This window comes from Mobula hypostoma, chromosome 7 (genome assembly GCF_963921235.1).
Source record: "Mobula hypostoma chromosome 7, sMobHyp1.1, whole genome shotgun sequence".
In the NCBI taxonomy this organism is placed as follows: Eukaryota; Metazoa; Chordata; class Chondrichthyes; order Myliobatiformes; family Myliobatidae; genus Mobula; species Mobula hypostoma.
The window spans coordinates 81078668-81101256 of NC_086103.1; the positions used below are offsets into that span (position 1 = coordinate 81078668).

The 22589-nt window shown below is 39.7% G+C and overlaps 1 protein-coding gene across 2 annotated transcripts in view; it reads left to right on the top strand.

Moving 5' to 3' along the window:
- Positions 1 to 22589, top strand: part of LOC134349409 (janus kinase and microtubule-interacting protein 2-like) — a 283308-nt gene that overhangs the window by 178576 nt on the left and 82143 nt on the right. For both annotated transcript variants that reach the window (XM_063053670.1, XM_063053671.1), the window contains exons 5-7: positions 749 to 964; positions 6092 to 6190; positions 10745 to 10891. In XM_063053670.1, coding sequence (XP_062909740.1) covers positions 749 to 964; positions 6092 to 6190; positions 10745 to 10891 — 462 coding nt within the window. The remainder of the gene's footprint in view (positions 1 to 748; positions 965 to 6091; positions 6191 to 10744; positions 10892 to 22589) is intronic.

Below are 22589 nucleotides of genomic sequence, written 5' to 3' on the forward strand. Positions count from 1 at the left end.
GAAGGTGGTAATCAGTAGTCCCACAATCTTTCTACAGGCTCCCATTCAAAATCCTGATTTTAGCTTGAGGAATTAATCTGAACTAGTTTTCATGTTAAACTGTTGTGGTTCTCCCACAATTTCCACAGGTCTGAGGGGTGCTAGGTGGGTCTTCCTTTTCTTGAAGGAGGGTTGTTTTGTGACTATAGCAAATCATCATCCATGTATCTAATGTAGTTTATAATCTGTTGTAAGTCACCTATCACACCTTGCCCTGTAAAAGTCCCCATGGCTGCAACACCTTCCGCATGCACAGGGCCCAAACTCAGGAAGAGCAGAATGTGCTAGACATTAGCAAAAAGATGATGATCCAACTGATAAAATTTTTAATGTTCCACCACCCAATCTGATTCTCGAGACAGAACAAATCAGTCTGCATGCCAAAGACCATATTGACCTTTGTTTGTAAATAGATATGCAAAAATCCAAATGTAGGTCCTGCAGAGTTTCCTCATGGTACCACAAATACATTTATGTACTCTATTCAAATTAATTATCTAAAAAGTCAGTGGAATAAAGTATTTCTGAAATGAAACAACAATGTAAAGTTGGACGAGTTCAGTTCTTTAGTCAAAAAATCTCAGCAGAAATGATGGATTGCATGAGCTTGCAATAAGTTACAAATACAGAGTGACTCGATCAGAGGATAGTAGAAACTCTTCACTTTCCCTAGTTTTTAAAGCCTTTCTGTTTTAATTTGTGTTTCAAGATGGATGAGATTAAAGCTAAAGATCGAACAATCTTTTCACTGGAGAAAGAGCTGGAGGTGCAGACTGGTTATACGCAGAAGCTTCAGCTGCAGAAGGATGCTCTGGATGAACAACTGTTCTTGGTGAAGGAAGCAGAGTGCAACATGGGCATGAGCAGTCCTAAACGGGAAGTTCCAGGCAGTGCACGGGATAACTCTGATCACCCTGGCAGTCCGGTAAACACCTCTTGAACTTGTGGCCTTTGAGTAAAATCAAGTTTTTTTTTAAAATGCCTTGATAAAATGCCCTCTCAAGTGATCTTATTGAAATTGCTATGAAAGTATTTGAAGCAATCATTTTTGCTCATATGCACCAAATCAGAATCGGGTTTATTTTCAAAACTCAAAGTTCAAAGTGAAACTTATTATCAGAGTACATACATGTCACCACATACAACCATGAGATTCCTTTTCCTGTGAGTAGACTTAGCAAACTTATAGAGAAGTAACGGTAAACAGGATAAGTAAACAACAAACGGTGCGAACACAGGTATAAATAAATAGTAATAAATAATGAGAGCATGAAATAACAACATGAAGAGACCTTAAATTGAAATCATTGGCTGTGGAAACACAAGAAACAGAATGAGTGTAGTTATCCCCTTTTGTTCAAGGGCCTGATGGTTGAGGGGTAGTAACTGTTCTTGAACCTGGTGGTGCGAGTCCCAGGCAGCTGTACCTTCTACCTGATGGCAGCATCAGTAAAAGAGCATGGCCTGGGTGGTGAGGATCTTTGATGATGGATGCTGCTTTTCTACAGCAACGTTTCACGTAGATGTTCTCAAAGACTTTACCCGTGATGTATTGTGTCAAATCCATTATCTTTTATAGGATTTTCCACTCAAAGGCATTGGTGATCCTAGACCAGACTGTGACGCAGCCAGTCAATACACTTTCCACCACACATCTATAGAAGTTTTTCAAGGATGCCGAATCTCCAGAGACTCCAGAGGAAGTTGAGGCATTGTTGTGCTTTCTTTGCAATTATATTTATATGATGTGTCCATGACAGGTCCTCTAAGATAGTGTCACCCAGAAATTTAAAGTTACTGACCCTCTCCACCTCAGATCCTCCAATGACTACTGGCTCATTGCCCTCTGGTTTCTCTCTCCTGAAGTCTGCAATCAGCCTTCTTGACATTGAGTGAGAAGTTGTGGTTATTACACCACTGAGCCAAATTTTCAGTCTCCCTCCTGTATGCTGATTCATCACCACCTTTGATACAGCCCACAACAATGGTGTCATCAGCAACCTTGCATATGGTGTTGGAGCTGTACATGGCCACACAGTCATAGGTGTAAAGTGAGTCGAGCAGGGGGCTAAGTATGCATCCCTGTGGTGCTCCTGTGCTGATGAAGATTGCGAAGAAGATGTTTTTGCCAATCCAAGCTGACTGGGGTCTACAAGTGAGGAAATCAAGGATCCAATTGTAAAGGAGGTATTGAGGCCCAGGTCTTGGAATTTAGTGATTAGTTTTGAGGGGATGATGATGCTAAATGTCGAGCTGTAATCAATAAAGAGCATCCTGATGTATGCATATTTCGAGAGCTTTGTAATTTTGTGGCAGCACTACAGCACAAAACAAAGTTTCTACAAGTTACAATATACTGAAAAGAGGAAGAGCTAGTAGTATTCATGGGTATTTTTTATTTAATAAAATTCTATAAACTGCAACTGACATGTTTTTAACCACATCATTGCGCAGAGGAAATGTTGGTTGGGATAATGTAGAATTCCTTTCATTGTGAAAATTGAAACAAAGCTCTAACGTTCACCAGTTGAGGTCAGCAAATCTTTTGTTTACTGTCTCACTGGACTTCCTCAGCACCACACTGGAATGTTAGGCAAATTTCTATGCTCAAATTGTAGAATAGCAGGAAGCAGGCCCTCAAAAATGTGAAAGATATGTGTAAGTACTATAATGTAAACACAAAAGAAAATATGTTATGCGGACTTTCAACTGCCAAGCATTAGATTGGCTCACATGTTAACATTGTTATATCTGAATCAGTAGGACAGAACTTTCATTTGCTGTCTGTCTGGGAACACAGTTTCTGCTGGTGTGATCTGGACACAGTCAACCATTAGCAGCCCTTTGCCCTTGTACGTGGCATGCTGTGTGTGGTCTAATAGGTTTGCAAAGATAACAGCAGATGATCTTCATAATTTTCAGCATAAAATTCCATGTAGACCTGATCACCCTATATATGCCTATAGTTCACTAGATTAGAGAGAGAATGGTGCATTTGAAATATTGCAGAATATCGGTAGCTGGAGTTGACAATTTGGAAGTTTGGTTGCCCGCCGACCTTGGCAAAATATTTGCAAATGTTTCAGCTCCAGTCGAGAAGCCATCATCAGTGTACAGCTGAGGGTGTAGTTTCCTCAGAATGCTGGCTTATATACTCCCCAGGGCCCAAATGGATATTGATAAAGCTTCATGATCTAGTTGGCTGGTTCAAAATACTGAAAATTTAGTAGTTCGAAGCTGCTAAACGGCTAAACTGTTCAGTGATCTGAATCATTCAGCAAGATCATGATGCTTTATCAATATCTATTCAGACCCCGGAGGAGTATCTAAGCCGACATTCTGAGGAGACAACACCCTCAGTTGTACACTGATGGTGGCTTCTTGATTGGAGCTGAAACATCTGCAAACATTTTGCCAAGCTCAGTGATCAACCAAACTTCCAGAATGGTGTATTGCAATTACTCATGTGTAAGTTTCTTTTTTCACTATTATATTTTCTTCATTGCTAAGACAGTGAAAAGAGCTCTTTTAATTGATTTGACCAACGCACAAGTCTCAAATAACATCTGCAAAAGCTGATTGGAGAGACCTTATTTATTTGCTGTTATTCATGCGTATACTAGCTGCCACATTTGCATGCATGAAATAGTAATGTAAATGTAACCCTCTTACACAGGCTCATAATGAGTTAGCTATTACTGTGAGTACAAACTAACAGCAACATAACTCACAATGCATGGAGATTAATGATGGAAAGGCCACTTCCAATAAATAAACACACCTGGGGTAAATATGATTCAGGTAAACACAATTATAAAAGTTTGAATGTCCCTTTAAGGGGAAATGAGGCCATCACTTGTATGAACACTGACACACCATGCAATTTTACCACTCGCTTGGAAGCAATAGTTTAACTCACACCTGTATAAACTTAGATGGAAATTGCATTGACAAAATATTTTAAACTATCATCATCATCGTCAGGTGCCATGCCCAGTTTGATCTTTGACTGCCATGGCCCACACACTCCTGTTTCGGGTCAAGTGGATCAATTCATTGGTATTCATTTCCAGTTCTCTGGCTGCAATCTCCATCATCATTTGTCTTTGTCTTCCTCTTGCTTTCTTCCCTTCAATCTTTCCCATAATTACCGTGCATTCTAACTCCTCTTTCCTAATCACATGTCCAATGAAGTTACGTTGCCTTTTCATCTCGTACATCATTTCTCTTTTTGTGTTTTCTCTGTTCATGACATCCTCGTTAGATATTCGTTTCGTCCATGATATTCTTTGCATCCTCCTCAAAAACCACATCTCTACTGCTTCAATTCTTTTCCTCATGTTACTAGATATTGTCCAGCACTCTGAACCATATAACATATAACTGGATAAACATACCAGTTCAGTACTCTGAGGCGGGTTATCATGCCTAGTTTAGTGTTGATCAGTATACTCTTCATTCTCGTAAAGGTGTCTTTTGCTATCCCTATTCTTCTTTTAATATCCATGTCGCACCTGCCATCTGATGTCACCCAGCTTCCTAAGTAGCAAAAGTTCTGTACTTGTTTTATGTCTTTTCCATTTATTTTCATCCTTATTTTAAACCATAACAAACAAAATAAAGAAAAAAGGCCCGTTACATATTTATTAGTCTAAGTGTGCACATAACTGTTGGAGCTTATTGTTGCATAGTCAATCCAGATGGCTTCACTTCATTTACTCACGGTACCAAACACAGTTCAGGTGAAGCATACTTAACTGTCTGTTCAACATCCAAAGACAAGGCACTGAACTTTCTCCACTGTCATGTGATAACCAGCTAACTATCTGAACATTCTCCATGAAGTCATTTGTCTGCATGAGGATTTTCCCACAGCAGTTCCCGTCTTTCCGAGTGAGCTCATGTTCTGCTATGTTTGTCGTCCATTTCCGTTTTCCTTGTTTCTCCTTCTTCCTCAAAACTCCTGTGCTCTCTCCAGGAAATCCCTCTAGGATGTTCCAGGGCATCTTGTCCAAAATGTTAACATGGCAAATCCTTTTGGCTCATACAACAAACCTAACTTCATGAACTGAATTATTATTTTAAATAGCAAAACAACCTGATTATATAATGTAATTTAAAGGTCATTGCATTTTGAGAAAGTCTGTGGAAAATAAGATGCCCAACAGCATAGCTGTATTCACAAAATAAAGCATGGCCTTAAACCAGGGTATGACATAGAGAATCAGAAAAGGCACCATTTGTGTGTGGCCTCAGAAACAGGACTGGATGCTTCAGGATATCCTATAGATGTGAAAGGTAACATACTCTTCCATCAATAATTAATGTGAGCCAAAGTGTAAATTTACAGTTTTTTCAGTTTCCCTCATATAAGAATTGCTTGTAAAAAAAAATCAACTACCAATTTTATTTCTTTATCCGTCTTGAAACAAATATCTCTTTGGATGAATGATTGAGCAAACCAAAAACTAATCAATGGACCTCTGGAATATATGAAGACATGTCAATAATCTACAATGTAAGGCTGATTTGCTCTTTCCACAGTCTGATAACCTTTGTTTAGATTTCCTTTAAATACGTGTAGAGAATTTATTACATCCCATTCAGAAAAGGTAATCTTTGCTACACCAATGTTTGCATTTCCTGAATGATTCCTTTTGTAAACTCTTTCTCTTTCACTGCTTAGAACAAACTTATCAGCTTATAATAAAGATTCCATACTGAGTTTAACAATGTACCACTTATTCGCTAAATGCATCATTTATTTAAACATCAATATTGGTAACAAAGTAGGAGAGCAAATGATATCACCTGACCTGAATGTGACCAGCAACTTACATTCCTATTTTACAATTCTAGTATCTGTAGCATTTTTCTTGTTCTGAAATGAACACCTGTTTTCATTTTCTGATTGCTCTCTGTTTCAACCCGCTGTTCATGTGTTCGATGAGCGGAGGGAGCAGCTAGTGGGCATCGGTATCCAGGGATCGGTCTGATCAGCATGCACAGAACTTGCATTCTTTACACACAGTTAATTCCATTCTTTCACCAGGATTTGCGGAGAAACCAACGCAAGATTGCAGACCTTAATGCAACGATTCGGAAGCTTGAAGATAGAAACACACTGCTGGTAGATGAAAGAAATGAACTGGTAAGTTATTTACGTCTGAAGCTCAATAATGTATTTATGAATTCACACTGTTATCTTCCTCCAGCAGTTAATCTGCCCATAAAATTATTTTTTAAGCTTCAGCAAACTGTCATTCTAGGGGATAGAGAACCCCAGGATGATGCCATCTGTGCATATTGTAAGAAGTGCATTCTGATAACTAGCAAACCATCCAACCCCATTGTCCACGTTGTAGAGAGTATGCTGTTTGTTTTTTTTTGTGCTCCTAGGTACAATCTCCTACTTGGAGCAAGTGGTCAGCTTTACCCCTAAGTGGTGTTGGCCCACGGTTAAGTTCTGTGTCCATGCTCACCAACCAATATTCAGTTATTTTCTGCATCACAAGAGATGTAGCACCAACCAGGAGTTGCACATCTATTGAAAGCATAAAGTACAATGAGTTTTGCCAAAGTGAAGGACGACCACCTCACAAGTTGTTGTCCTGCCGAAGGGTCTCTGCCTGAAATGTCGACCGTACTCTTTTCTATTGATGCTGCCTGGCCTGCTGAGATCCCCCAGCATTTTGTGTGTGTTACAGGTTGTTATTGGCTTGGAAATGGTCTGATAACATAATTCCCTAAATGCCCCTTGAACGTAGCAACAAGTACTCAGTTAAAACAAACAGGAAGGTACCAGTGACAGTATAAAATTACATGTTTGGATCTCTGGTCTATTCAAGGTTGTTGGGGGTAGATGCAAATGTAAAATTTGCAGTCATGTCACCTGTGGTTTTATTGAATGTCAGAGCATGATCATAGGGTAAATTGGTGTGGTCTGGTTCCTACTTCAGAAATACATATAATCATATCACTTCCAAAAATGTTTTTAAGTGGATTCCATTCAATTTTTGTTCTTGTCTGCTGTTCCCACTGTCTCACTAACATAAGCCCACCTCATTTAATCTCAGTTAATTTCCACATAACAATTCCCTGGCAGGAAATTATATAATTTTGCCTCTAGTTCTTTGGTTTGAGTCTGAGTCCAGCAGATTCCACGATGATGCTGAGATTTAGCATTTAGTCAGTTACCTAGAAAAAAATATGATGAATTTGATGGACAGAGTTAGATTATTTTGAACTAGTGGTTGGAAGAAAAGACCTGAAATATATTGTGCACATTTCCAGGACATAGTACATGAGGAGAACGAGCTCTTGATGCAACTTTAGAAAACATTAGTTGGGCCACATCTGTATAATTGGGTACCAGTTTACTCACCACATTTAAGATAAATGTGACTGAACTGAAGAGGGTGCAGAAGAAATTCACCAAGATATTGCCTTGGATGGAATATTTCATTTATGAGAAGATACTGAACAGGCTGGGTTTGTTTACCTTCAAGCAAAGGGTCCAAAAGAAGTGAAAACATTATGAGAGGAGTAGGTAGGGTAAATATCAAGAAACCACTCCCAATGGTAGAAGTGTGTAAGAGCAGAGGGCATGGGTTTATGAAGAGAATTTGAAGGGATATGAGGAATTTTTTTTTCAGCCAGAAGTGTTTTGGAATTAGAAATGTGGCTGAAGCAGACAGGCACAATATTTAAGCAAAAAGATAAGTACTTGATTTGCCAAGGTATAGAATGCCATGGACAAAGTGCTGGTAAATGGCATTATGTAAGATATTTAGTGGTTTATGTGAACAGGATGGATGGAAGGTTTTAACTCTTTGCTGTATTATTTGATGAATATGCTATATTATTCTATGAGGATGTTTGCATAGAATAAGTACAGGTTATCACCATAGGAAGAAATAGGCAAAATTCTGGATCTGATTAACATTAAACTACTTTTTACAGGATTTCCCCTGTCATTTTGGCCAGCATTTTGTTTGTTTTAGGGGGAGCTTATACAAATCACCCGGAGAAGTGGTGACTGAGATCCTAATCTGGATCAAGTTAGTTGATTTTATTTCTGTGTGTGATTACACAAGCAATGTGTCTGACCATTTGAATAGCATTCAGCTTGAACTTTGTGTTATTACATATTGGTTCTTCTGTGAATGATCAGCATCAGTCCTGATTCAGATATAGGTGTATTTTGAGCCAGAAAAGATTTCTATTATTCATATCATTTGACTGTTTTGAACAGCAAAATAGAGTCCCAGGATAATGAACGTTTTGTACTAAGAAGTGCATTGCTGATCATTCTCTGATGAGTGAGGAACAGTCTCATTGAAACTTACCTGGGCAGAGTGGATGTGTTGAGAATGCTTCCATTAGTAGAAGAGTCTAGCATCTGAGGACACAGGCTCAGAATATAAGGATGCCCCTTTAAATTGTGATGAAGAGGAATTCCTTCATCCAGACGGTGGTGAATCTATGGAATTTGTTGCCACAAAGGGGTCTGAAGGCCAAGCCGTTGTGTGTATTTAAAGCAGAAGTTGACTGGTGAGGCATTAATGGTTATAGGGAGAAGTGGAGATTATGTGGTTGGGGGAAAAAAATCAGTCATGATTGAATAGTGGAGCAGACTCATTCAGCTGAATAGCCTAATTCTGCTCCTGTATCTTATGGTGTTGTTTTTATCAAACTGTTGAATGCTGCATTATTGTGACTTTCAACTGTTCAATGCTGGTTTAGGGGGTCGCACTGAGATGATTTCTCTATGAAATGGGGCCAAATCAATTTGCATACGATGAACCAACATACATATTCCCTAAACTGAATCTGTATATTTACTGAACTTGAGAATAGCTAAGTAATTGAAACTTTAATTGGAGAAAATTGTGAGTCAGCCCATTTAGTGAATGATATAAATTAAGGACATTTAACACAGATTTATAAAGAAAATATTGCATTTGATTAATTAATTTGATTTGTTGTGAGGTGGTAACAAGTAATATTTTTGGATGATAGTAATTCAAGTCGAGCACAAACTCCCAGCCTGAGTCTGAGAGGGGCTGCCTGTAAATGTGATGTGCAGGTTGAGTCATGAAGACAGAAGTCAGCAAAGGCAGAGGAAGACTCACAAGTGGACCAAATGAAAGTGAAATCAAGATGGAAATTGGGACCAAAACCAAAAGTAGCACTAATTAACATCCTTGTGTTATCCAATGCAAACATATAGGATACTCACCTTTCTTAGCTGGAACATGGGCTAAAGAGTAGGGAGGTTATGTGCAAATTATGTAAAATATTGCGTACAACCATAGCTAGAGCAGAAGGCAAAAGAAGGGCAGGAATACATTAGAGAAATTGCAGAAGAAATTATCAAGGATCTTACCAGGGCTGGAGAATGACAGTTATGATTAGAGGCTGTGTAGCTGCTCCTTTCCTTCCAACAAAGAAGACTGGGGGAAAATTTAAATGAGGAGTAGAAAACTATGTGAGGTTTGGGTAAAGTGAACAGAAAGGGCTTATTTTCTTAGAGGTCTGTGACTAGGGTACACAGATTTCAGGAGAAAGGTTAGTGAGCACATGAGGATAAAAAACACTCTGGAAATGCTGATATCTGGAGTACTTTGCCTGGTAGGAAGATAAATATAGAAATTTTTCCAACTTTCAGAAATCTCTGGATAACACTTGAAAAGTCAGAGATTGCAGGGTCATGGAACTGGAAATGAGAATAACTGAAATTTCATGACCGTTCTGTGTGGGGACTTTTGGATAATTCTATGTGTATAAACTATCTATTGTTTGGCTTCAAAGTAAATCTGAAAAAGTGTTTCAACAACTTAAAATGTATGAAGCAGTTAACGAAGCTAATTATTGTTGTGTATCTGAATTGATTCATGTATTGTATTGTATCTTCCAAAGACATGAAAGTGAAGGGAAATAACAATAGATCAAGATAAAAGGGAAGAGTAGATGGCTGCTGCTTGATGGGAGCCCCTGATGCAAAGATACCAGTGAAACTGTGTCCAAGTACAAAATCTTATAATGCATCCTTCATAGTTTTGTTTTCAATCAGTCAGTTTCTGAGCAATTGAAAGGTTTACCCTTTTGAAATATTGTCCAGTTGAAGACCCATTGATCCGCTGCCTATCAAACCCAAACTGTTCCTGACTAAACTATTCAATGATGCATTGCATCATTTCACAACCTTGTGTGGTCACATTGAATCTGAGCTTCCTTAAGCTCAGTCAGCAGTGCCCACATTAGATCTGAGGACGGAAAGTAAGGTTCTGTTAGCACAGCAACTAGGTCTTCAACATAATGAAGTTTGACCTGTTTCCTTTCATAGTGAGACAAACACACTACCAAGCATTGACCCAGCGGCAAGGCAGTTATGATTATAAATAACACCACAGTTAATTTCAATGGTTAAGTACATCTCAGCTTTATTTCCTACCAGTACTGTGCTCAGTGCTTTGGGGCTTCACATGAAAGCATAGATTTTAAATTAGATTACAGTATATTGGCTGAATTTTGTCAACCTCTATGGTATATAACTATTGACTGACTAGACCCAAGGGTGTGACTAGTTGACATCGTTCAACAATCAGAACTGCATAATGCCCGAGGACATCAAACAGTTATGCGATGTGACGGTAAGAAGACAAAAGGTCAAACAAAATTAATTTTGACCTTGTGTTTCCAGCTGAAGCGAATTCGTGAAGCTGAAAAACAATATAAACCTCTCCTGGAGAAGAACAAGTGCCTGTCTAAGAGAAATGATGATTTGACTCTGTCTTTGCAACGCATGGAAGAAAAACTCAAAGTGCTTACCAGAGAAAATGCAGAAATGGTAATTTCCAAGTATGACATGCTTTTGTTTCTCCACCTTCCAGTAAAATAGTAACCAATTTTTGCTAGGGTTCAATTATATCACATTTTGGTAGCTATTTTGAGTTATTAGAATCAGTTGACGCATTCCATTTTTCTAAAAAGCCACCATGTGCCCCAAGCAGTGCTAAGATTAGGAGGGAACTCATTAGCAAATCAAGAAATTGAGCATTGGCTGGGTTCGTTTAAATCCAGATGACTGAGTTTCTGACAGGTTTATGGGAAGCAATGGGAAGTCCCAAGGTATGGAGAAGCTCTTAAGAGGGTCTTGAAAGGGTTGTGTTTAGGAGAAGGAATGCCCCAGGGCAGAGGAAGCAAAACTTTCCTTGTGGTTCTTGGAGAAGAAACGTCTACTTCCCCATGGTTCACTTACCCATTGTTTGGCTTCTTTTGAGGATGACTGTCATTGAGAGGATTTGAAATTATCTGGGACACATTCTATTGCACTTTCCTGGTCCTCAGCGGATCTGGTTGAACTATATGTAAAAGCTGCATTGATTTCCCGGCTTAGATTTCAATTCAACATTCTGATTTCCTTCATGACCATTGGCCATGGATCTGTGTAGATTCAACCATTTGTGGGTAGTTGCCCCTGCTCTTCCTCGGACTCATTGAAGGTGGATTCAGATAGGGGATTGGTGGCTGAGCATCCTGCTAATAATAGCTATTATCCCACTTTGCTCCCTTCCTTTCCAGGGTTAACATAAGTCTCCATCTTCTTAACAGCATATCCACTGAAGTTTTAGTTCAATAATTTGTAGACATGTAGCAAACCCCTGACCTACAGAAAAGTTCTCAATTTGCTTAACTTGCGCACTGCCTCCTCTCCATTCCCAAATTTATTTTCCATGAAGTATTATCCTTCTGAATTCTCTGATTCTCTCTGTAATTATAGGGTACACACATTTGTCCTTTCCCAAACCACTGCCATTGTGTTCTTCAAATAAAAATTTCACACTACCCATCCATTGCCCCAATTCAACACCCCCCCAAAACACACACACAACTCCAATGTCAACCATACCTTGCAGTTTGAATCCTCAAGTTCTAATTCTACAGGATCTTTCATGAAGTACAGATATGACCATCGACTTTGTTGAAATGGTTAACCATCTTTCTCTTCCAATAACTCGTTTTCCACATGACTGCTCACAAAAGATCAAATTAAGCTGCTATCACTTGTGCTTTCTTCATTTATTATATTTGAATATAACTTCAAGTGGATTATGATGTAGTCCCTACATTTTCAAAATCTCCAGTAATGACATTTTCCCTCCACTGCTACATTGTCTAGTTCTTCCTACCTTAAGGACCTATTTATTTACAACTCAGTATTCAGAAATATTCACATATATTGTAGCTAAGGCGGATGTGAAAACAGTGATGTCAACCTCTTCACGTGTGCTCGAACTGTCAGCCTAAAGTGAAGCCATAGATTGGATATAGCATTCTGGAGTTTATTGCTAGGAAAATCAAAGTTAATAGCTTCACCCAGTTCCCCTACTTCTGACTTCATTCCGCCCCAGGATGAATCACTTCATGAACAGCCTTGGAATTCTGTTCAAATTGTGTTTTGATTTCAATATGCAATCCAGCATCAGAACTGCTAGCTGGTACTTCCCAAAGGACTACCTATTTTCTCCTGTACCTAAACCCTTTCCTACTAAATAGGGGTGTGAGACGTAACTATTCCAATCCTGTCCAGTTTGGCTTGCAGTGTCCATTCATCGGTGTTCTAAGGGGCATACAAAAGTCAGGCTTAAGTGGCCCACTGTACCCGGAGACCTGATCTCAAGTTGAGAATACCAGGGCCTTGTTCCTAGACTGCCCTGGTGGCCTTTTGCAAGGTTCTCTTATCAGAAACCTTTGCTACTTTTTTAAATATCTGATTATCAGGGACATTTTAAAAAGAGTTCAAGTTAGGCTTTAGTAATGAAAACATTATAATCATTATAAAGAAATGTATTTAAGTAAAAACACTTTAAAACCCTTGCAATTAACTAAGAACAAGAAAGTAGATTAAACAAAATGGGGAAAAAGTAAAACACCTTATCCCATTTCAGATTCTCAACTTCAAATATCAAGCATTCCTTTGCCTTCACAGATGCTGCTGGACTCATTGAGTTCCTCCAGCAATTCAGTTTTTTATTCCTCCAGCTTCCAGCACCTGCAGTCTCTTGTGTCTCCAAGTAAACCACTTGCCCAAGGATTCCTATCAACTCAACGTCCAGTTGTACAAAGGGTGGTCAGAGACACCCGCAGCTTATCTCTTACTTTCGCATTTTAATGCACAAGAGTGCAAGTCTGAGGTGAACAGAGCTAAGCACAAATAAGGAGAGTACTGTTGGTTCTTGACAGGATTATTGGCCACAATCTGAGCAATCTAGACCAGTATCCTGGCATGTCCATTAATTGTACTTATCCCTGTAAGTAGAAGAAATGCTACACCTGCCTACTTACCTCCTCCCTCACCTCTATTCAGAGCCCTAGACAGTCCTTCAAGGTGAGACAGCACTTCACCTGTGAATCTGTTGGGTTTGGCTACTGTATCAGTGCTTACAGTATGGTTTCCTCTTCAGTCATTAGACGCAACATAGATTGGGGGGCCACTTTGTCAAGCACCATAGCTCCATCGGCAAAAAGCTGGACTTCCCAGAGGCCTACCATTTTAATTCCAGTTCCCGTTCCAACATGTTGGTCTATGTCCTCCTCTATTGTCACAATGAGGCCATTCTCAGATTGGAGGAGCAACACCTCATATTCTGTACATATAGCTTCCAACCTGATGACATGAACATCAATTTCTCCAACTTCTAATAATTTTCCCCTCCCCCCTTCCCACTTCTTCAATTCCCCACTCAGGCCCCCTCTTACCTCTTCTCTGCTCCTCACCTGCTTATCACCTCCTCTGGTGACCCCTCCTTCCATTTCTCCCATGGTCTACTCTAGTCTCCTATCAGACTCCTTCTTCTGCAGCCCTTTATATTTTCTGCCTATCACCTCCCACAGGCTTCTTACTTCATTCCCCCTCCTCTACCCACCTGGCTTCATCAATCACCTTGCTTGCACTCTTTCCTTCCACTCACCTTCTTACTCTGGCTTCTTCCCCCATCCTTTTCACTCTTGATAAAAGCCTGAAATCTTGAGTGTTTATTCCTCTCCATAGAAGACTTCCTTTCTATAGCTAAACAACCAAACTACACACAGCCTATAAATGGTGTCTCATCAATGGCTTGTAGAGTTGTAACATGATGTCTCAAGTCTTGTACACAATGCCTGACTCACAAAAGTAAGCATGACATACAGCTTCTCCATCACCCTATCTACCTGAGTTGCCACTTTCAGGGACTGTGCACATGTAATAATTCTAGGCCTCTCAGTCCTACAACACTTTCCAAGGTCCTACCATTTACTATGCAAACCCTGTCCTGGTTTAACTTGCCAAAATGCAACACCTTGTACTTGTCTGAGCTACACTCCAGCTGCCATTCTGTGGCACACTTTTCAAGTTAATTTAGGTCCTGTTGTATTCTTAAATACCTTCTTCATATCCACTACACCAACAATTTTGGTGTCATCTACAAAATTATCAAACTTGGTTAAATTTTTAAAAAAAAATAATAAATCAACTTTGTTAAGCATTTGATTATTCCTCTTCACAAAAACTGAGAGTTGGTGTGAACAGAAATAGACCTTGTGACCTGTAAGCTAATCCTGCTAGTGCCAGTTGCATGATTTTACCCACAACCCTGCATATTATTCTCTTTGTTTTTATAGTACGGTTTCTTCTAAAAGCAGTAATTGATTCTGTTCCTGTTACCATTGAAGGAAGCAAAACAAAATCCCCACATTCACTTTGTATCCTTTAGCAAAGATTTCAGACCTGGTCTGTAATTATTCTCCATTGGCAATGGCTTCTCTAAACCTTGCTAACCTTAACTTTTCAACACTCTCTGTCCCCATCTTCAGTAGTCAAATATTATAACTGAAATGTTTGGAACTACTCCAATAAATCTTTCTGAATTCTTGGAGACATTGATACTCCTAAAGGTTACTTACCAAAATTATCCCTGCATTCCTGGCACAGCATTCATTTCCTGACATAAGTGTGAGTTTCCTTTATTAAGGTTACATTATAGATGCAGCTTGCCGTTATTTACATTTTTTGCACACTTCCCTCAAGAAGAGACACAAGAACTGGAAGCAGGAGTAGGTTACCTAGCCCCTCTCACCTACCACATCAATCAGGAAGGCCAGTTCACCCCTAGCCTTAACTCCTCTTCTCTGCCAGTTCCCTAAAGCCCTCAATTCTCCAAACTTTCAACAAAACTATCTACAGTGGTGCTAGAAAGTTTGTGAACCCTGTGGAATTTTCTCCATTTCTGCATAAATATGACCTAAAATATGATCATATCTTCACTCAGGTCCTAAAACTAGATAAAGAGAACCCTATTAGATAAGTAACACAAAAACATTATACTTGTTCATTTAAAAACACAAGCATGAGAAAATCTGCAGATGCTGGAAATTCAAGCAACACACGCGAAGTGCTGGTGGAACACAGCAGGCCAGGCAGCATCTATAGGAAGAAGTACAGTCGACGTTTCAGGTCGAGACCCTTCATCAGGACTAACTGAAAAAAGAGATAGTAAGAGATTTGAAAGTTGGGCGGGGGAGACACCCAAAATGACAGGAGAAGACAGGAGGGGGAGGGATGAAGCTAAGAGCTGGGAAGTTGATTGGCAAAAGGGATACAAGGCTAGAGAAGGGGAAAATCATAGGACGGAAAGCCTTGGAAGAAAGAAAGGTGGAGGGGAGCATCAGAGGAAGATGGAGAACAGGCAAGGAGTTATTGTGACAGGGAAAGAGAGAAAAAAGAATTAGGGATGAGGTAAGAAGGGGAGGTGGGGCATTAATGGAAGTTAGAGAAACCAATATGGCTTTCTATATACGAGTGAGACCTGACGCAGATTGGGAGACTGCTTCGCTGAACACCTACTCTCTGTCCGCCAAAGGAAGCAGGATCTCCCAGTGGCCACACATTTTAATTCCATGTCCCATTCCCATTCCGATATGTCAATCTATGGCCTCCTCTACTGTCGAGATGAAACCACACTCAGGTTGGAGGAACAACACCTTGTATTCCGTCTGGGTAGCCTCAAACCTGATTGCATGAACATTGATTTCTCTAACTTCCGTTAATGCCCCTCCTCCCCTTCTTACCCCATCCCAAATTTTTCTTTCTTCTCTCTTTCCCTCTCCCAATGACTCCTTGCCTGTTCTCCATCTTCCGCTGGTGTTCCCCTCCCCCTTTCTTTCTTCCAAGGTCTTCCATCCTATGATTCTCCCCCTTCTCCAGCCTTGTATCCCTTTTGCCAATCAACTTCCCAACTCTTTGCTTCTTCCCTCCCCCTCCTGTCTTCTCCTATCATTTTGGGTCTCCCCCTCCCCCTCCCACTTTCAAATCTCTTACTACTTCTTTTTTCCGTTAGTCGTGACAAAGGGTCTCGACCTGAAATGTCAACTGTACTTCTTTCTATAGATGCTGCCTGGACTGCTGCGTTGCACCAGCATTTTGTGTGTTTTACTTGTTCATTATTTATTGATTAAAAATTATCCAATATTACATGTATTTCTTGGAAAAAATATGTGAATCTTTGAGGTCATGCCTTCTACAAAAACTATTTGGAGTCAAATGTTCCAGTCAATAAGATGAGATTGAAGGTGTGGTTTTCTAGAGGTGCCCTGCTATATATATATAAAAAATCACACACAAAGTCAGGTTACTGACAGAGCCTGCTCTTCTCAAGAATTATCTGTTTATGTGCCCCATGCCTCAATCAAAACAACTTCCAGAGGACCTTAGCAGAAGAATTGTAGAGATGTGTGAAGCGGGAAAAGGCTACAAAAGCATTTCTAAAGACTTGAGTGTTCATCAGTCCACAGAAAGAGAAGTCATCTCCGAATGGAGGAAACTGAGTACTGTTACTACTCTCCCTAGGAATGAGCATTCTGCAAAGATCACACCAAAAACATGTGCATTGCTGAAGAAAGTGAAAAAGGACCCAAGGTTAACAGCAAAAGATCTCCAGAGATCTCTGGAACTTCAAGTCTCTGTTCATGTGTCCACAATTTTTAAAAAAAAAAGCACTGAACAACAATGGTCTTCATGGAAAGACAGCACGGAGGAAACCACTGCTCTCCAAAAAAAAAATATTGCTGCACATCTCAAGTATGAAAAAGACCACCTGAATGTTCTACAAAGCTTCTGGGACAAAGTTTTGTGTACAGTTGAGACAAAAGTTGAACTGTCTGGCAGAAATGCACATTGCTATGTTTGGAGAAAAAAGGGCACTGCACACCAACACCAAAACCTCATGGCAACTGTGAAGCACGGTGGAAGGAGCATCATGGTTTGGGGCTGCTTTGCTGCCTCAGGGCCTGGGCAGCTTGCAATCGTTGAGGGAACAATGAATTCAAAATTGTATCAAGACATTTCACAGAAAAATGTCAGGGTAGCAGTCTGTCACCTGAAGCTTAATAGAAGTTGAATAATGCAACAAGACAATGATCAGAAAGACAAGAATAAATCAAAAACAAAATGGTTTAAAAAGAAGAAAATTTGTGTTTTGGAATGGATGAGCCAAAGTCCTCTCCTTAATCCTATTGAAGTGTTGTGGAATAACCTAAAGCAAGCAGGTCATGCAAGGAAGTCCAACTACATTGCAGAGTTGAAGCAGTTTTGTAAGGAGGAATGGCCTAAAATTTCTTCAAGTCGATGTGCAGGACTGATCAACAATTACTGGAAATGTTTGGTTGAAGTTATTGCTGTACAAGAGGGTCACACCAGTTGATGAAAGCAAAGGTTCACATACTTCCTCCAAGAAATACATGTAATATTGGATAACTTTATCAATAAATAAATGAACAAGTATAATGTTTTCTATATTATTTATTTAATTGAGTTCTCTTTATCTAATTTTAGGATGCATGAAGATCTGATCACATTTTGGGTCATATTTATGCAGAAATAGTGATTCTACAGAAATTCTACAGGGTTCACAAACTTTCTAACACCACTAGACCTCCTCTTTAAGTGCCTCCACAGCCCTCTGGTGTAAAGATTTCCTGAAATACAACCTGTTCTATGAGCAGAAATACCTATTCCTCTCAGTTTGACATGACTTTTCCCGTAAGTTCCCGTAAATCTCCCACAAGTGGAAACTTTTCAGCATATATGTTGTCTTGGCCCTTCACTCATACTGTCTCACTTATTTAATGCACATCAGTAACTACAGAAAAGGTACTAATAGCTTGACAAATATGCTCATTTCATTATGAAGCATGAGCCAAGTATGTGCAGCTAGAACGGGAGAAATACCTGCAAAGCTGGGCAGCACACAGTATGCCATGAGACTGCAGATCACACTGAGCAGTTGTTGGACATTGAATCATGGAAGGTAGCTGAGGATGGAGAAGTTTGAGCATCAGATTGCTGCAAGTTAGATCAAGAGATGGATCAGAGAGTGAGGGATTCAGCCAACAGATTGATGGAAGGAAGAAGCTAAGCTACAAGTGAATGACGACAGATGAAGGATTGGTGAGGAAGAAGATTGGATGATCAATTAGTGGGTTAGAGAGAAGGGGTTGTATTGTAGAGGGGGATATATTTATGAAGAAGCATGGTGTTGTAGCAATTACAGCAGTGGTGACTGGTGCAGTGACTGGGTGTTAAATCAGGAGGAACAGCCATATGCGGGACCAGTTGGAGGGGACATACTGGGGTTGTTCAGGAGAGGTTTGTGGAGCATGAAGAAGTATGGATGTGAATTGTTGGCTACAAGGAATTTAGGTACTAGATCAGCTGGGTGGCTAGATAAAGCTTGCAAACTTGGCGGTGGCATGGCTGGAGACTGGAGGAGATGGTGGGATTGGTAACAATTTACCTTAAAGTGAAACTGTCTGAGGTGGGTTCTTAGTGGTCGTGTTGAAATAGGCCAGATAGCTCCCTGCAAAAGCCTACTTCTACCTGAGTGGCCAATGTCATCAACATATCAAATGAATATGGCCATGGTCCAAATCAGGATATGCATGCAAATATACATCACTGTGCAAATCCTGGATGCTCTAGATGTTAACAGTTCTGAAACATGGAAGGGTTAATGACATTGCAAACGTAAATTATATCCACAATTTCTTTGCCATTTATTTTGTTCTTTAAATGTAGTCACATAATACACAAAACCTTGGATTTATTGCATGCAACCCATTTTCAAAGTAATGAGTTATTGGTCATTGATATTAAGATTGACATAGAATATTAAAATATCATATACTGAAACTACCAGAAATTAATTATTATCATCAGAAATTGCAAATTTGTATACATGTAGGCTGAATTGCCTAAAGTTAACACTGAAGTAGAGTTAAAATATGTAACCATTCCCAGAACCTGAATAAATGAGTTACTAGGTCAATGAGTGGAGTCTAAGTGCTGAGTTGATAGTCAAATTATAACGTATTAGAGAAGAAATGATCAACCTGCTCAGCACTTGGCACATTTGGCATCATAATGATTGAATTTTGGCCACTTAGATGTGTACCTCTGAGATAATGTGCAAGGGAAAAAACAGAGAAACATTAACACTTCAACCTTAAAAAAAAACACCCAAGAGGTGGTCTCAGAGTGTAATGTGATTAATTCATACTGAAATGGTGGCAAATCCAAAAAAATAATTGTCAGAGTAGGACAAAACAGTTATAAGAACCAATGCCACTATAATTTTCTTCATTAAAATGGGATCAACAGTTGAAATAGGCCTCAGCTGTAGAGGAAAAAGCAAGATTTAGAAACAAAAAAACAAATGCTCTGTGAGATATATTTCAATGTATGATTTTATTATAGAATCATAGAGAGATCAAGCACAGAAACAGGACCTTCACGCAACCAAGTATTTAAGTTAACTGGCAACCTCACTGTTGTTGGCTGAATCAAAGGTGGTGACAAATCAGCATGTAGGAGAGAGACTGAAAATGGTGTTGAGTGATGCCAAAACAACAACCTCTCATTCTACATCAGCAAAATCAGAGAGCTGTTTATTGACTATAGAAGGTCCATGAGCCAGTCCTCATTAGGTGAAACAATGTGGATAGTGTCAGTAGATTTAAATTCCTTTGTGTTACCATATCGGAGGATCTGTCCTGCCACCAATACATAATTGTCATCACAAAGAAGGCACAAAACCATCTCTAATTATTTAGAGGTTTACATAGATTCAGCATCTCACCAAAAAAGCTTTGATAAACTTCTCTGGATCCACTGTGGAGAATATCCTAACTGTTTGCACCATGTCTGGCATGGAAACACCAACGACCAGGCAAAGAAAAGGCTACAGAAAGTGGTGGATATAGCCCAGTCCATCACAGACAAAGCCTTCCCCACCACTGAGTTCATTTGCATAGAGGTTGCCACAAGAAACCAGCATCCATCATCAAAGACCCTCACCATTAGGCCTTGCCCTTTTCTCGCTACTACCATCAGGTAGGAGGTACCAAAGTCTTAGGCCCCACACCACCGAATTGAGGAACAGTTAATAGGCAACAACCATCAGGCTCCTGAACCGATGTGGATAACTTCATTCACTACTACTCTGAACTGATTCTATGATCTACAGACTGACTTTGAAGGACTCTGTATATTCTCAGTATTATAATTATGTACACAGTCTGTCCTCTTTTGCACATTAGTGTATGTTAGTCTTTGTCTGTTTTATGTCTCATTTTTTCCCTGTAAATTACTGCAAGAAAATGAGTATTTCAGAATTATATGGTAACATATATGTTCTTTGATAATTACAGTGAAGTTTGAGGTCCACACTGACCATTCACGCTATTCCCATTGGATTCTCTTCACATTCCCATCAACTCCACTTGTCATCATACTAGTGACAATTTACAACAGCCGTTCAATATGGTAACCTGCATATCGCTGGGATAGGGGAGAAAAGCAGAGCAAATCAAATCCCAAACCACATTCCAGATACAACATACCATTTATATTCAGATTTGGAGTCATTAATATGAATGTGGTAATTTGAAGGACCATTTCCTTGTTGTAGTCTGTCTAATCAGGAAGACACATTACAATTATAATTAAAGGTCAGTATATAGATAAAACATGTTTAATGGAAGACAACTATTCTGACACGGGTCCATTAGGTGTATTGGTGTTACACTTCAAAATTGTACACAAGCTCATTTATGCAAGTAGCCATGCCTGTCTTTTTGATCTATTCACTGTTCTTGGTTTCAAATCTGACTGGGAAGAGAAGGGAAATAAGAAGGAAATAACCTCAGAGGAGTAACCACAAATTTAGTACCTACAACCGCCAGTCAGCACTGGTTTCCAATAAAAGTTTCACCTTCAGATCCTAGAGAGCATGGTCCACTTTCCATATCTTGGGAGTCAGCTCTCAAGCAAAGGTATCATCAGTGAAGCTTCCTTTCAATGTCAGTGTTGGCCAGCTGACAAAAGGGCTGTTTGAACATCAACCACCAGACCAGGCATCAGGTTGATGGACTGCTGAGCCGCTATGAGCCAGTACTCATGTACATATTCGAGGTACGGACTTTTCACAGCAGCATCTCAAGGCACTGGACAAATGCCACCAAAGCTGCCTCAACAAACTCTCCAAATTTATCAAATCTTCTGGCAGAATAAATGAAACAACATCAGTGCCTTCTTCCAGACCGACACTGAGATGCAAGGTTAATTTATTCACCTCTACTGGGCAGACCACATTATTCACTTAATCAACACCAGATTGCCAAATGAGGCACTCCACAGCTCTGACCAGGGAGAAGATTACCAGGTAGACAGAAGAAAACATTTGAAGGTATTCTTAAAGTATTCCCAAATAAATGCAGCATGCTTGCTGACTGCTGGAAATCTCTGACTTGTGACAACTCAAAATGGAGAATCTCAAATCCAGTGCCCAGTGTAAACAGGAGTCCAACACCTCACATGTGGAAGAATCTTCAGGTTTCTCATTGTCTTCAACAGTCACCCCAAAACTCACAGAGCAAGAATGGAAGAAACTTTGGTTTGATCTCAAGGAACTGGCTAAGAAGATGAGATGGTCTATTAATAAACCATCATTGCTGTTTAAGAATATTTAGAAATTCACTCAATAGCATTGGGTGGGGCAGAAAGGAGGGGGAGCTGGAAGCTTATAAAATATATGCACAGTATATCAGACACTGATTCTTTTGATGATTTAGAAAATTAAATCTGTTTGAGAGCAGTCCAAATAGATGGCATGGTGGTGATGACCTGGGTTCAATTCCCACTGCTGCCTGTAAGGAGCTTATATGTTTTTTTCCCATGACCACGTGGGTTTCCTCCAGGCACCCTGGTTTCTTCCCACAGTCCAAAGAAGTACCAGTAAGTAGGTTAATTGGTCATTGAAAATTGCCCCCTGATTAGATTAGGGCTAAATCAGGGGAATTTCTGAGTGGCACGGCTCAAAGGGTCAGAGGGCCCTACTCTGTGCTGTATCTCAATAAGTAAATAAATGTGGTTGTGATCTGTGATTGTCTTTTGACGATAGGCTATGCTCTACATCACCATTTCATGTAATCAAGAGAATCACTGCATCCAG